This window comes from Malania oleifera, chromosome 1, assembly GCF_029873635.1.
Source record: "Malania oleifera isolate guangnan ecotype guangnan chromosome 1, ASM2987363v1, whole genome shotgun sequence".
NCBI lineage: Eukaryota > Viridiplantae > Streptophyta > Magnoliopsida > Santalales > Ximeniaceae > Malania > Malania oleifera.
In genome coordinates this window covers 116,675,324-116,689,788 of record NC_080417.1, presented here as the reverse complement: position 1 = coordinate 116,689,788, position 14,465 = coordinate 116,675,324, and the positions used below count along the sequence as shown (strand labels likewise).

General features: G+C 36.8%; 1 protein-coding gene across 7 annotated transcripts in view; it reads right to left on the bottom strand.

Annotated features, from left to right (window-relative positions):
- Nucleotides 1-12,041, bottom strand: part of LOC131161857 (uncharacterized) — a 131,999-nt gene extending 119,958 nt beyond the window's left edge. For 3 of the 7 annotated variants that reach the window (XM_058117855.1, XM_058117879.1, XM_058117887.1), the window contains exons 1-5: nt 11,841-12,041; nt 11,603-11,715; nt 11,440-11,512; nt 11,250-11,372; nt 1,049-1,218 (exon numbers count right to left, since the gene is read on the bottom strand). In XM_058117855.1, coding sequence (XP_057973838.1) covers nt 1,049-1,218; nt 11,250-11,372; nt 11,440-11,512; nt 11,603-11,659 — 423 coding nt within the window. In that variant the 5' untranslated portion in view covers nt 11,660-11,715; nt 11,841-12,041. The remainder of the gene's footprint in view (nt 1-1,048; nt 1,219-11,249; nt 11,373-11,439; nt 11,513-11,602; nt 11,716-11,840) is intronic. The other 4 variants (XM_058117862.1, XM_058117895.1, XM_058117871.1 and 1 more) reach the window with 3 other exon arrangements.
- Nucleotides 12,042-14,465: the final 2,424 nt, after the last annotated feature.

Below are 14,465 nucleotides of genomic sequence, written 5' to 3'. Positions count from 1 at the left end.
CATATGCGACAAGACTTACATGTGTTCTGATATTAATAAGATAGAAATGACAAATCACCATCCTTAACCAAAATAAATTAAAAGTTCACAAAAGAAACGGATCACTTTCCCATGGCTTAGAATGTCCTCTGCCGATGCACCCCCTCAAACAGCATTACAACATTAAAGAATAATAAGAAAAATGAAAAAGTAGCCCAGCCCAGTGCTGTCCCTCCCCCCCCCCCCCCTCCCCAACCACCTCCACCAACAGCCAATAGTATTTAGACCTTTGCAAGCTATTTTTGAATCATGGGAGATAACACAAAATAAATGTCTTATGAACAGGAAATAAAAATGTTCATGCATCAAAGGAAAAACATGTCTATCATTGACCAAATCAACAATGTCCTAGGGATTAGAGAACTACAAAACTGTTTTTATTGGCAGTTCACAGGTAATTCTAAAACATATAAAGAATCAAACAAAACATATTAAATTTAAACATCTTCTATCTCACAAGTGCCAAATATGGGCACCCATTTCTAGTCTCCACCAAGCCTTAAATTCAAAAAAGGAGAGATGTTTTCAATTGAAGCAGCATCAGACAAATAAGGATGTGATTTCCTGAATATGTTTTTTTCCTTCTGGATAGAATCCTGTACATGTTTTTGTATCAATTTTGTTTCTAATAAACAAGATGACCAAAAAAAAATCAAGGATAATAGAACATACGATTACCAAAAATAAATGGAACTGCACTCTAATGAATTGATGGAGGTAATAAAAACAGTAAAACAAGAAATGTTGGCATTGTTTTTTTTTTCTCTTTTTTCTGAGATTGTAATAAAATTTCAAAAATGCATACAAATCCAAAAAAAAAAATCAGTAAGAATATTTTGGACTGTATTTGCCATAGAATGTAAAATATAGGGCTTTCGGCTTACATAATTAATGGTGGCAATGCTGAAGAAAATGTCTAGTAGCCTACAATTGGAATATTGAACAAATAGACCTCAAATTGTTAAGTGTTTAAATAATAATAATAATAATAATAATAATAGCAACATACCTCTTTACAACTAGGGAAAATCACAGTCTTAAAAAGCTGATACAACGTTTCTCGAACCACTTTATCATCATCGCTAATGCGTTCACGCAGTTTCTCTATAACAGCATATTTGTGCAACTTCAATTCCATGGGATATTTCAGGAGTAAATCCTTAATTCCCATCAAGGCATCTTCAAAGAGAAACAGCAATTTGTATTAATATCTAGATAAGCAGCTTGTATAAATATCTAGATAATTGCCCCTCAGTCTAGAGAAGATTGTCTAAGAGCATCAGACCTGTGCAAAAAGATAATTGGCACAACATGCAATTTCAAGTCATTTGCTTAAACATATATAATTTGCACAAATATAATTAACAAGCCTAAGCTTAATTACAAAAATCTTCAGAAAAAAAGAGGTAACAGACATTGTAGTAATTATAGTAATGCAAATAACAAAAGCAAACAACAAATGCACAAAATAAAATAGAAAGAATATATTTGAATAATTTCACTTTATCCCCTCGCCCCCAGGAAAAATAAATAAATAAATAATTTCGAGGAAAAATGAAGTCATTTTCCATGGAACTAAAAGCATGATAGTCATTGCATTTGTGGAATATAAACCATGGTAGTCATCTGGGGGCATTCTTCTTGTTTGAGATATTCAGTCCATTACTGAAATTGATAGTTTTGTTGGGTTCTTTTCCCTTTCGGCTTTGGTAGACATTAAAGGTAGAAGTCATTGGGGGTTACATCTGTTTATGGTCCTCCAATACCCAATTTTCAGTCTTTTTCTTGGGATGAGTTGTATGCGAGGGGGGATTGTAGGTGGTGACTTTAATCTTGTTAGGTTTTTTGGGGAGAAAAAGGGGGAGGTAGGTTTTCTAGAACATGCAGAATTTTGATAGGTTTACCAGGGATTGTGGTTGAGGGATTTTCCCTTGGATAATGCTCTTTTTTCTTGGCCTGTGGGTGGGGAGAGGGATGCTGCTAGTCGGTTAGATAGGTTTTATTGTGTAGTGATTGAGTGGATGAGCTTGATAATCTTTCTCAAATTGCTTTGTCTAGAACTGCATCTGACCATTTTCCTGTTTTGTTGGAATCTTCTAAGGTGAAGTGAGGTCCCTCTCCGTTTCAGTTTGAGAATATGTGGCTTGATCACGATTCCTTTCCTTCTATGGTGAGAGATTCTCGGTGTGAGGATTTGGAGGGGGGTTGGGAAGGTTTTAGGTTCATGAGGAAGCTTAAGCGTCATAAGGAGGCTTTGAAAATTTGGAATAGGGAGGTTGTTGGGGATATTAGGATGAAGAAGGCTGTCATTTTGGGCGACTTAGATTTTTTTGATAGAAAAGAGGAAGGTGTTAATTTATTGGATGGTGAGCAAGCTAATCAAGTTTCCTCGAAGAATGAGTTGGAGGATTTTATTTTTAAAGAAGAAAGGAGTTGGAGTCATAAGACTAAATTTAAGGGGGCAAAAGAAGGTGACTGCAATACAAAATTTTTTCATAGTTTGGCTAATCGGAATATGAGGATAAACATTATTAAAGAACAGGATTTTGGAGGAGATGAGGTTATTTTTTATTCTCAATTGAGTGCAAATGAGATTACTATCTTCTTTTCCAAACTTTATTCAAAGAAGAAATTTTGCAGGCCTATGATTGAGGGTTTAGATTGGAATCCCATTTCCAGGGATCATGTGAGTTGGCTGGAAAGGCCTTTTGAAGAGGAGGAAGTTAAGGCAACTGTGTTTGTGATGGAAAGGGACAAAGCCCCAGATCCAGATGGGTTTAATTTTGCCTCTTTTCAATAGTGCTGGGATGTTATTAGGGTGGTTTTGTTAAATGTCTTTAATGAAATTTATTGTAATGGGATTCTGAGCAAGCGCACTAATTCCACTTTCATCACTTTGGGGCCTAAGAGGAATAGATCTATTAAGATTGCTGATTTTAGGCCTATTAGTCTAGTAACTAGTGTGTATAAGATCATTGCTAATGAGCTAGCTAATAGGTTGTGTGTGGTGTTCGATGACACTATTTCAAAGGCTCAAAGTGCATTTGTGGGGGGTAGACAGATTGTAGATGCTATCTTGGTTGCTAATGAGATTGTAGAGGAGGTTCGTAGGAAGAAGGAGATGGGCATTCTTTTCAAATTGGATTTTGAAAAAGCTTATGAGAGGGCTAGTTGGAACTTTTTGGATAAGGAGTTGGCTAGAAAAGGGGAAAGATGGAGGACTTGGATGAGGGATTGCTTGTCTAATGCTTTTTTTTCTCAACTATTGTGAACGAAGAACCTAAATCTTGGTCTAGAGCATCGAGAGGTGTTACACAAGGGGATTAATTATCTCCTTTTCTTGTTTGTTTTGATTGTTGATTTTAAGGGTAGAATAGTAGACAGGGCAATTGATAAGGGTTTAGTTAAAGGGCTGGAAGTGGGTGGGGGTGTTTGTGTGTCCCGTCTTCAATTTGCTGATGGTACTTTGTTTTTCATTCGTGATCATAGAGATTATTTTTAAAATATTTTGACTCTTCAAATATTTGAGAGGGTTTCTAGGCTTACAACTAATTTGGGGAAGAGTGGTATAGCAGCCATCAATTTGACATCTAGTAGGTCTAGGGAGCTGGCTTTTTTAGCGGGTTGTGATCTTTGGATTGGCCCTTATCGTATCTATGTGTCCCATTGGGAGGTAATCCTAGGTTTGTGGTTTCTTGAGATCCAATGGTGGAGAGAGTCTCTAAGCATTTGGAGGGGTGGAAAAATGCATTATCTTCTTTAAGGTGTGGCAATACTCTTATTCAGTTTTGTCTTGCTAGTGTCCCTCTTTATTATTTGTTTGCTTTTAGGATTTTGGTGGGGATAGCCAATAAAATTAAGATGATCATGTGATATTTCCTTTAGTTAGGGGTTGGGATAAAAGAGATCGCCTTGTTAGCTGGGAGACTAAAAAACACTGCTAGGTTGGAGGTCTGGGCCTTGGTAAGATGGTGTTTAGAAACACTGCTCTTTTGGCTAAGTGGTCATTGCAGTTTCCTTTAGAGGAGTCCATTCTCTAGCACACAGTTATTAAAAGTAAATTTGGTATGCATGCAAATGGTTGGGATGCTAATTTAGAAATTAGATGTTCTTCGAAAAGCCCGTGGAGGTGCATTTCTTAGGTTTACCCCCTATTTGTTCCTCACAATATGTTCGTCTTAGGTAATTGATGTAGGACTAGAAGCAAGACTTTGGGAAGATCCTTGTTGGATAATAATAAAGGAGGACTGGACCAAAGATTAACTCCGCCTGTGATGCACTTAATGTCCTAATTTTTTCACACACAGCTGGTCCCAAGCCCAAGTTAAGGAGGAGGGTTGCATTAGATAGCTGATAGCCAGCATAAAATTTGTCAAATCACTATAATATGAATCCTTAACGAATATTTGTTGGGGGGTCCCCTACGAGCGACGCATTGCACTTGAACCACCTGGGTGTAGCAAAAAGTGGGCGAGGGTGGGCTAGGTCATCGCCTCGAAGCGAAACGCCGTGTCGGCGCCCGGGTACGGTGTCAAATATGCGAGGGTTCCTGCATCATTCTGGACGTGGACAGGTAAAGACATTAGTTCAGGAAACTAGGATTAGATTAGCAACCTGGAATATAGGGACACTTGCAGGTAAAAGCATGGAAATTGAGGATACAATTATTAGAAGAAGAATTAATATAATTTGCCTTCAAGAAACTAAGTGGGTGGGGGAGAAAGCTAGAGAAATCGATAAATCAGGATTTAAACTTTGGTACACTGGAAAAGAAAAACATAAGAATGGAGTAGGCATTATTATAGACAAAAACTTAAAAGATAGCATTGTGGATGTAACTAGAGTAAGGGATAGAATTATAAAAATCAAGATGGTATTAGGACAAGAGATAATAAATATCATTAGTGCTTATGCTCCTCAAGTTGGCTTAGCAGAAAATCTTAAGAGACAATTTTGGGAAGATATAGATAGTATTATATAACGCATACCAAGGACTGAGAAAATATTTATAGGCGAAAATCTGAATGGACACGTTGGAAGAGATAATAAAAATTATGAGAGGATATATAAAGGATATGGATATGGAGACAAAATGAGTCTATGGAGATGATCTTAGACTTTGCTATGTCATATGATTTTAGTATAATGAATAATTGCTTTAAGAAGAGAAAAGAACACTTAATAACCTTTAAAAGTGGACAAAATAGAAGTCAAATAGATTTTGTTTTTAACTAGGAGGGTAGATCGTTTATCATGCAAGGATTGTAAAGTTATTCCACGTGAAAATTTAACCACACAACATAGAGTCTTAGTGTTAGATATATGTATTAAAAAATGGAAGAAAAAGGATAAAATAAACCAATGTAGGAGAACTAGATGGTGGAACCTAAAAGGAGAAAATATAATAAAATTTAAAGATAAATGATCAAAGATGGGGACTGGACCTTAGAGGATGGGATAGATACAAATACTCTTTGGAATAGATTAGCTAGCTCTATTAAAAAGATAGCAAAAGAGATTTTAGATGAATCAAGGGGAAGATTCTTGAATAGCAAAGAGAGTTGGTGGTGGGATAAAGATGTACAAAAAATCATAAAGACAAAAAGAATTTGGTATAAAACGTGGCAAAAATGTAGAAACAGAGATAACTTTAAAAAATATAAGGAGGCAAGAAAAGATGCAAAAAAGGCCGTTAGTGAAGTTAAATATAAATCATTTAATAGTTTGTATGATAGATTAGGTACAAAAGAAGGGGAAAGAGATATATTTTAACTTGCTAAAGCTAGAGAAAGGAAGAGCAAGGACTTAGGAAATGTAAAATGTATAAAAAGAGAGGATGATATTGTCTTGGTTAAGGACGAAGATATTAAAGAAAGATGGCGAAGTTACTTTAGTAAGTTGTTTAACGAAAACCAAATAGAAGGCTAAAACTTAGAATTGTCAAATGAGAAAAAGACTAAAAATATAAGATTTATTCGCAAAATTAGAATTAACGAAATTAAGTTTGCACTAAAAAAGATGAAAAATGGGAAAGCTATGGGACCAGATAACATCCCAATTGAAGTTTGGAAATGCTTGGGTGATAACGGAATAATATGGTTAACTAATTTATTTAATACAATTGTAAAAACTAAGAAAATGTCAGATGAATATAGGAAAAGCACTTTAATACCCATATACAAAAATAAAGGAGATATTCAAAATTGTAATAACTATCGTAGAATTAAACTTATGAGTCATACGATGAAACTATGGGAAATGGTAGTTCAACAAAGATTAAGGTTAGAAACGAAGATCTCAGAAAATCAATTTGGTTTTATGCCTGAGAGATCTACCACAGAAGCTATTTATCATTTAAGAAGATTAATGGAAAAGTTTAGGGAAAAGAAGAAGGACTTGCATATGATATTTATTGACCTTGAGAAAGCATATGATAGGATACCTAGGGAATTTCTATGGTGGGTTTTAGAAAAAAAGGGTGTATGTTGTAGGTATACCGATGTCATTAAGGATATGTACGATGGAGTAATGACTAGTGTAAGGACTATAGATGGAGAAACTAGAGAATTTCCAATTACCATAGGTGTACATCAAGGATCTGCTTTGAGTCCTTATCTTTTTGCTTTAGCAATGGACCAATTGACTAAGAGTATTCAAAAGGAGGTTCCATGGTGTATGTTGTTTGTAGATGATATTGCATTAATTGACGAAACTAGGAACGGAGTATAGGCTAAGTTAAAATTATGGAGAGAAGCTTTGGAATCTAGAGACTTTAGGATAAGTAGAAATAAAACAGAATATATGAAATGTAATTTTAGTAATGATAGGAGGAATATTGGAGACAAAGTTAAACTTAATGATGAAGAAATAAATAGCACTTATATATTTCGATACCTTGGATCTATTATTCAAGCTGAAGGAGAAATTGAAGATGATGTAATGCATAGAGTTAAAGTAGGTTGGGTAAAATGGAGAAGTGCTTCAAGTGTGCAATGTGATCGTAGAATACCCTTAAAATTGAAAGGGAAGTTTTATATGACAGCTATAAGACCAGCTATGCTATATGGATCGGAATTTTGGGCGACGAAGAAACATAATATCCAAAAAGTAAAAGTTATCGAGATGAGAATGCTTAGATGGATGAGTGGTATAACATTGAAAAATAAATTAAGGAATGAACATATTCATGGTAAGTTAGGTGTAACTCCTATAGAAGATAAGATAAGGGAGGGACAACTCAGATGGTATGAACACTTGCAACGTAGGCCTTATAGTGCACCTGTGAGGAAGAGTGACTTAGTTACTGTGGGGGGTAGTTGAAGGGGTAGGGGTAGACCTAAAATAACTTGGGAGGAGATAGTGAGTAAAGATTTAATATCCTTGAATCTATCAAAAGAAATGGTCCATGATCGCATAAATTGGCGGAAAAGGATTCATATAGCCAACCCACTTAGTGGGACTAAGGCTTGGCTTTGTTGTTGTTGTTGTTGACTGGACCAAAGATTACTGGATTTAGTTTATAGTTTCTCCTGAGATTTTGATTTGTAGCATGATATTTTGGTTCCAGACTTGATATTTTGCAAGTGTGATAATTTGCTACGAGAATTGAGAAATTCCCGCTGCCAGCCCTAAAAAACAGGTCCTATGGCTGCCTTTGTAAATTTTCAAGGTGAATTTGTTTTATTTCAGCATGAAACTCAAGATGTAAGGTGAACTAAAGATGGTTCTTGAAAATTGGGAGTCAAGTTTATGGTTTTGCATAAATAGATCGAGAATTATGGGCAAGAGTGTCAAGAAATTTTGGTGATATATAGTTGCAGTGTATATAAGTATAAATCCATCAATATGTTGATAAATTATAGGACAAAGGAATGCCATTTATCATACCTTGGGCAAAATTTCAAGTTTTTCCACACCTTTCCCAAATGTGGACGAAATGTGTGTAAAATCATCATTGATGGACTATGCCCTATGAATATGGTTTCTACAAATGGAGTCACTCGAATGCAACTTCATCTGGAACCTCACCCAAAGCCTTGTGAGATGTCTTAGGTTGATAACTCACCTATACATGTTTGTGAAAGATGTTTGGTTCCTATTCAAATGGGTGAATATTTTGCTAATGTTTAGGGTCATATGATGCCCATGAATATTGGCCCTATACTCCTTGGTTCCCCTTGGTTGGATGATTTGGGTAAGACTCAAGGACATAAGAACACGTCTTCCATTATAATGGTAAAAAGATCATCTTGAAGCCTGCACTACCAACCAAACAAGACAATGACTGCTAAAGTTACTACTTACAAACACAAGGAAGGATATCCATGTGCTCGCTTTCGAAGAGTTCTAGTTTGCTTCTTACTTCTGATCCTCCAACATTTCAAAATTCAAGGCCATTTTTTTCAAACTAGGGGAGAGTTGATGTAGGACAAAGAAGCAAGACCGTAGGAAGATCCTTGTCAAAGAATAATTAAGAAGGATTGGGCCAAAGGATTATTGGGTTTAGTTTATATTTTATCATGTGTTTAGTATAATTAGTACAGTATTATGTGTGTTTGGGGGCTTGTTTGTTGTATTTGTGTATTCTAGGGGTATCTTTGTCATGTAATGTAGATTTAGGGGTTCATATGAATTTCATGTGAAGAGGTTTTCTTATAAATGGTGTGTGAAAGCCATGTTGTAAATAGTTGTTGTTGAATTTTGATGTAGGACGGTTCTAAGTAGCCCTAGTCCTACGATTGACCCTCTTTGTAGCACACACACAATATCACAATCTATGAAAAGAATTGAATCAACCAAGCAAGAACATAACAAACATATTCTATTGATCACAAGTTGTTGAAATTTTCAAAACGTATATCATTTGGTTAGAAACCCTTAGTTGATCATTTCATTCAAGTAATCAAGTTCACTTAAAAAGGTTATATTAAGATCACAAGTCCTAATAAAAATCAAATATCCCTAAGCACAGTACTAGCAAGCATGTTCATGCTGAAAATCTGGAAAGATTCAAAGAGAATGAATAAGGTTTTTCAATCAAGTATTTGGATAGAGTTTCAAGGCTTACAAGGTACCTTTAGGGGCTGTCTTAGATGGTCACAAACAAAGAATTGAAACGAACTTACAAAAGATTTGGAATCACAAGTACTCGATTCACACCACAAACAAGCTTGTTGATCCTTCGGAATCTTGAGACAAGAATGAATCTTGAGGAAAGTTGTGGTTGTGGGCTATGAAAGAGAAGTGGGCGTGTAGTGTTGATGGTGACGTTGATGTTGTCGTGGTCTCTCACCACTCAATCTCCGGAGTGACGGAATGTAGTCTCACACTACTCACTCATAAGGAGAGGAACAAGATTCACAAGTATAAGCAAAGGCTTCTTTTTAATTGATAATGCTATGATCTTTAGAATACAAGTGATGGCATATTTATAACCTTACATGAGCATGCACATGACTTCTTAGAGATTTACAAAAGTAAAATAAAGATGGAAGGACACTTTGACTTGCAAGTTGTCATCCTCTTAGCTTCCAAGAGAAGCTTCAATTGCTGCAACTAAAGTCTTCAATTGCATAAAGTCTGTAATTGCTGCAACTAAAGTCTTCAATTGCATAAAGTCTGCAATTGTTGCAACTAAAGTCTTCAATTGCATAAAGTCTGTAATTGTTGCAACTAAAGTCTTCAATTGTATAAATTCTACAATTGCTACAACTAAAATCTTCAATTGCATAAATTCTGCAATTACTGCAACTAAAGTCTTCAATTACATAAAGTTTGTAATTGTTGCAAATAAAGTTCACATCTAATGGTGGACTTCGGGTAGTCGTCCACACATCACAATATCCGTGAAAGATACTCAAGGTGCATGTTGATCCCCATCAAATTTGAATTGAAGTGAACCTAAGTATTCCCCTTGTATCTCCTCTCTTCCCCTTCCTTTCTTCAAATTCTTATTATTTCTACCATGGCTACAGATCCTCAATGCTGCCCCTGTATCACTAATGGTTCTCGTATTCATTTTTGGGAAGAGTTCTGGGTGGATTTGCTGCCTTATTATATGCTTTTCCTCATCTTTCTCATCTTTATCATTTAAGTTCAGGTCATAATGAGGTATTTCCTTTCTGATTTCTAAAAGTCATTCATTTTCTTGGGACTTCCATCTCTGTAGAACTCTTAATGATAAAGAGGTAAAGGAGTTGTCTTCCTTGTTGATGTTATTGGGGACTTCTTGTCCTTCCTTTGAGGTGGACAGGCGTTCCTAGTCATTAGACTCTTCAGGGGCTTATTGTTACAAATCTTTTTGTGACTACTTGATTAACGTTAATATTTCCTTTTCACTCCATAGAATTATATGGAAGGCCAAAGTTCCCTCAAAGATCAAGGCTTTTCTTTGGTTGGCTGTTCTTAATAGATTAACACCAACAATCTGCTGCTAAGCAGTAGAAAAAGCACTCTCTCCTGATGTATTGTTTTCTTTGTCGTGACAGTTCTAAAAGAGCGCCTCAGTTGTTCTTGCATTGCTCATTTGCTAGAATATATGGAATAAGCTTTTTGGTCTTTTTGGAGAAAATTGGGTTTGTTCCATGTCGATGGAGGATTTGTTGGCCACTTGTGTTGCTGGTTTTGGTAAAAGGAAGAATGTTCTGCTTTGTGGATATGTGCAGTTTTCGTAGTTCTGTGGGGTTTATGGATTGCAAGAAATGCTTGTATATTTATGGGGAAAAATGCTGCATGAATCATTGTTATGGAAGAAGATACATTATTTGGCCTCGCTTTGGCGTGCTTATGCTGGTTGGCTTCGTTAGTCTGATTGTCTGAGCCTTGTTTATTGTTTTTTTTTTTTCCTCTTTTTTGGAGGATTTACCGTTCTCCTTCTTGTACATTCATCTTTTTCTAATAAAGTCATCTTCTTTTGCTATCAAAAAAATAAACCATGGTAAATGAAACCAAATTTCCTCAAATTTAGAATAACAAAGCTCAAACCTTGGACAAAAAATAAGAGCAATGCAATAATTATAGAGTTTAGTCGATTCGGCACAATTCCTAATCCAGGGATCAAACTCCATACTCTCAAACACAATATCATAATAATCATCTTTTGAAAACGAAAAAGCAAACCCAGGCAATTCTGCCCCAAAGATAAAGTAGCCACCAAGTTTTTTTTTTTAATCAAAAAACAATTATCAAAAACGAAAATGCAATAAAATAACCTCTGCGAACTTTAGGGTTGTGATGGGAAGTTTGTTGGAGAAGCTCCTTCAATGTCAAACCTTTCTTGCTGACAGCCAAACCTGCCTTCTCCGATGCCACACGCTGCTCAGGAAGAATAATCGCTGCACATGACAAACTTTCATCAGTAAAATTAATATATTACAGTCCCAGTACAGAGAGATGATTTACCCTTGGATTTGATTTCAGTGTTCGTAACATTCTTTGGAGGCGGCAATTTCCTACCAATTTTTCGCTTTATTTTCTGCAATGATTGCCCAACATGAGGGTAAACAAGTGCCAAAATTTTCAAGAAGAGAATGAAAACAGGAGTTTCTTGGTGTAAATAAGTTACTTTGAAGTCTACACCATGCTTTTGTTGCTTCTTGGAGGGAGCCTTCGGACGCACCATTTTTTTCGCTACGTATTAGAACTGCAAGAAGAGAGTTGAGTGGGGGAAGAGCTGTTCTGTGAAACCACAAAAAAAACAAAAGGTAATGATATATGATACGAAAGAGAGAATGTTAGGCGTTCCTTCGCTGAACTCTCAAATTTATTGGGACTTGATTTATAGTTGTAGCAGAAGACTATACCTAAATTACAAAAGAAAAAACGAGAGAAAGAGATAAAGAGAGACGTCGTTTGTAGTAGAGGCAAAGTGAAGGGGGTAAGCGACGCTGGAGGCAGTCACAGTGGCGGCAGGTGGCGGTTGTAGGCGGCGGAGGGCGTGAACTGCTCAAGTAGCGGGGACAATACAGAGGGAGAGGAGGCCGGGATGAAGCAGTAGTTGCTTCACGGGGTACAGACGCATAGGGCTTTTAAAAAAACTATCATTAAAACGACGTCATTTTGGTTAGAGCCAAAATGACATCATGGAGCCTCGTGTCCTGCGTACTCTTGGCGATGTATATATGCCGCGGTCCAATATATTCTGGTCGCCACTAAAATGCACCTCAAGCCCACGAGACAAATTTTCTTCCCGCCCACTTTTTGACGCCGATAGCGAATTCATCGCCAAAGAGCTTTATTCTTTTAGTTTTAGCTACAATTGTCAATTTTCAGGTTTCAGCAACGAAAATTAGTTTGTCCCTAATAGCATTTGTTACTAAAAGAATAGTTTTCTTCCCATGGGTATCCAAAATGCTTTAAATGATAGAAAATGGATATGCAATTTCAATAAATATCATATTAATATGCAGATAATTTTGTAGTATTATAAAGAAATAAAGGACACACATGGAATATCAGTTAAACTACCACAGCTTTTGAGTGATAATTATAACAAAATACTTTTTTATAAAAAAAATAATAAATAAATAAATATATTATTATGGATGATTAGGGATATTTTTTGAAGTATTTATGAATAGGTATAGGAATATGTTTAATTTTATATATAAAGGATACACATGGAATATTACAATTTAAACTAACCGCGGGCACATGCGTCACGGTCCGACTATTTTCACACCCTTGTGAAGGGTCGTGCGGCGCTAGCTAAAGCACTCTTGTTTTAACTAGCCAGCCTATCGTTTACCAACATTCATCCACAACGCACTTTCATTAACTTTTATTTAGATAGCAGCGGAAACAGTAATCAATTCATGAAAGCAGTGGCAAGCAAACAGTAATCAATTCATGAAAGCAGTGGCAAGCAAACAGTAAACATTGAAGCAAACGCAATTCATTAACAAATCCTCCGTTGACATGGTGTACTTAGCGAGGGAGGCAAGTAGGCTAAGTACGTTGACAATTGCTAGTGAGTTTTATAATGACTAATGAACACTCACCCTCCCCTAAAGAGGTTTTTATGTAATTATCATTCTGGCACTAGGAAACATCAAAGTGACCGATGAGTCATACTGCCTTATTTGGCATACAAAGACACTACTAGCAGAAAATAACCCTACACTAGTATTTACATGATGGAAACCCATCCCAAGCACACGAGATAAGCGATCACAGGCAAGCATAATGCCTAGAACAAGCTTAACTCATGACATTCTCCCCCACTTATGCGGTCGACGTCCTTGTAGACTTTTAGCGGTAGGTACACTTCAAATTTGTCCACAAACGGTTGAATATCTTCCGCAGAAATCCAATTGATTTCTTTGTCATCAAGGCATTTCCACTTCACTAGGAACTTTTGTCGCTTCTTCTTTAAGGATGTGAACTTTTTGTTTGCAAGGATCTCTTCAATGTCATGTCTGTCAAGTTGCACTGTCTTCAACTCTGCTCTATTGGACTGATTTCTACTCAGGTCATTGGTGTTGGCGTTGAATGGCTTGAGGCAGCTGACATGAAACTGCGGTCTTCTCCCCTTATCTACCCACTTCTTCATCTGCTTCGAAGCTTTCTCTAGATAGGCTTGGGCAAACTCTGCATTCTGTCTCCCTTCACTGGTGAAGATGTACACCATGGGACTCTTTCGTCTGTACGGATCACCCACTGTGCGAGGTAACAGCGGCAGCTGGCCTGTAACAAGTTCAAAAGGGCTTTTGTTGGTTGTTGAGCGCCTTTGGGCTTTGCCACAAAATGGAGCCATGTCAAGTAGTTGCACGTCATTCTTCTGGTTGTCGTTGACACAATGGCACAAGTACTCATCTAGTAGCTCTCTAAATCTCTTCATCTTTCTATCTGTCTGTCGATGAGAACTCGAAGAGATGTCAATATGTGACTTGAATATCCTGAAAAATTCTGTCAAGAAGTTGTCAGTGAACATTAAGTCTCGGTCACAAATAGTAACTTGAGGAACACCCCAATGTTTCACAATAGTCACAAGAAACAATTGTGTCGTCTCCTCTGTCGAACAATACTTTGGTGCGGCCATGAAAGTATCATACTTCTTCTGCTCCCCCTTGTCTTGTTGGCAAGTGAGACAAGTTTTGGTATAATCAACCACATCATCCCGCGTGTGTGGCCAATAATACCTCCCTAGTAGTCCTGTCATTGGAGTCATTCTCCGCGAATACCCCTCAACGAACTTCCTGCAGTATCTAGTAAAGCCAAGAAAGGAACGCAACTCCTTCATTGTCGTCGGGATCTTCCATTCTTGAATCATCCTTACCTTCTCCATACCCCTCCGAATACGACCTTGTTCAACCACTTGACAAAGGAATTTGTTGCTTCGCCGAGCAAAAGAGAAATTCTCCTTCTTCACCCAGACTGTTTCCCCTCAACCTACCAAACACCTTCCGTAAATGCTCCTTATGTTTCCT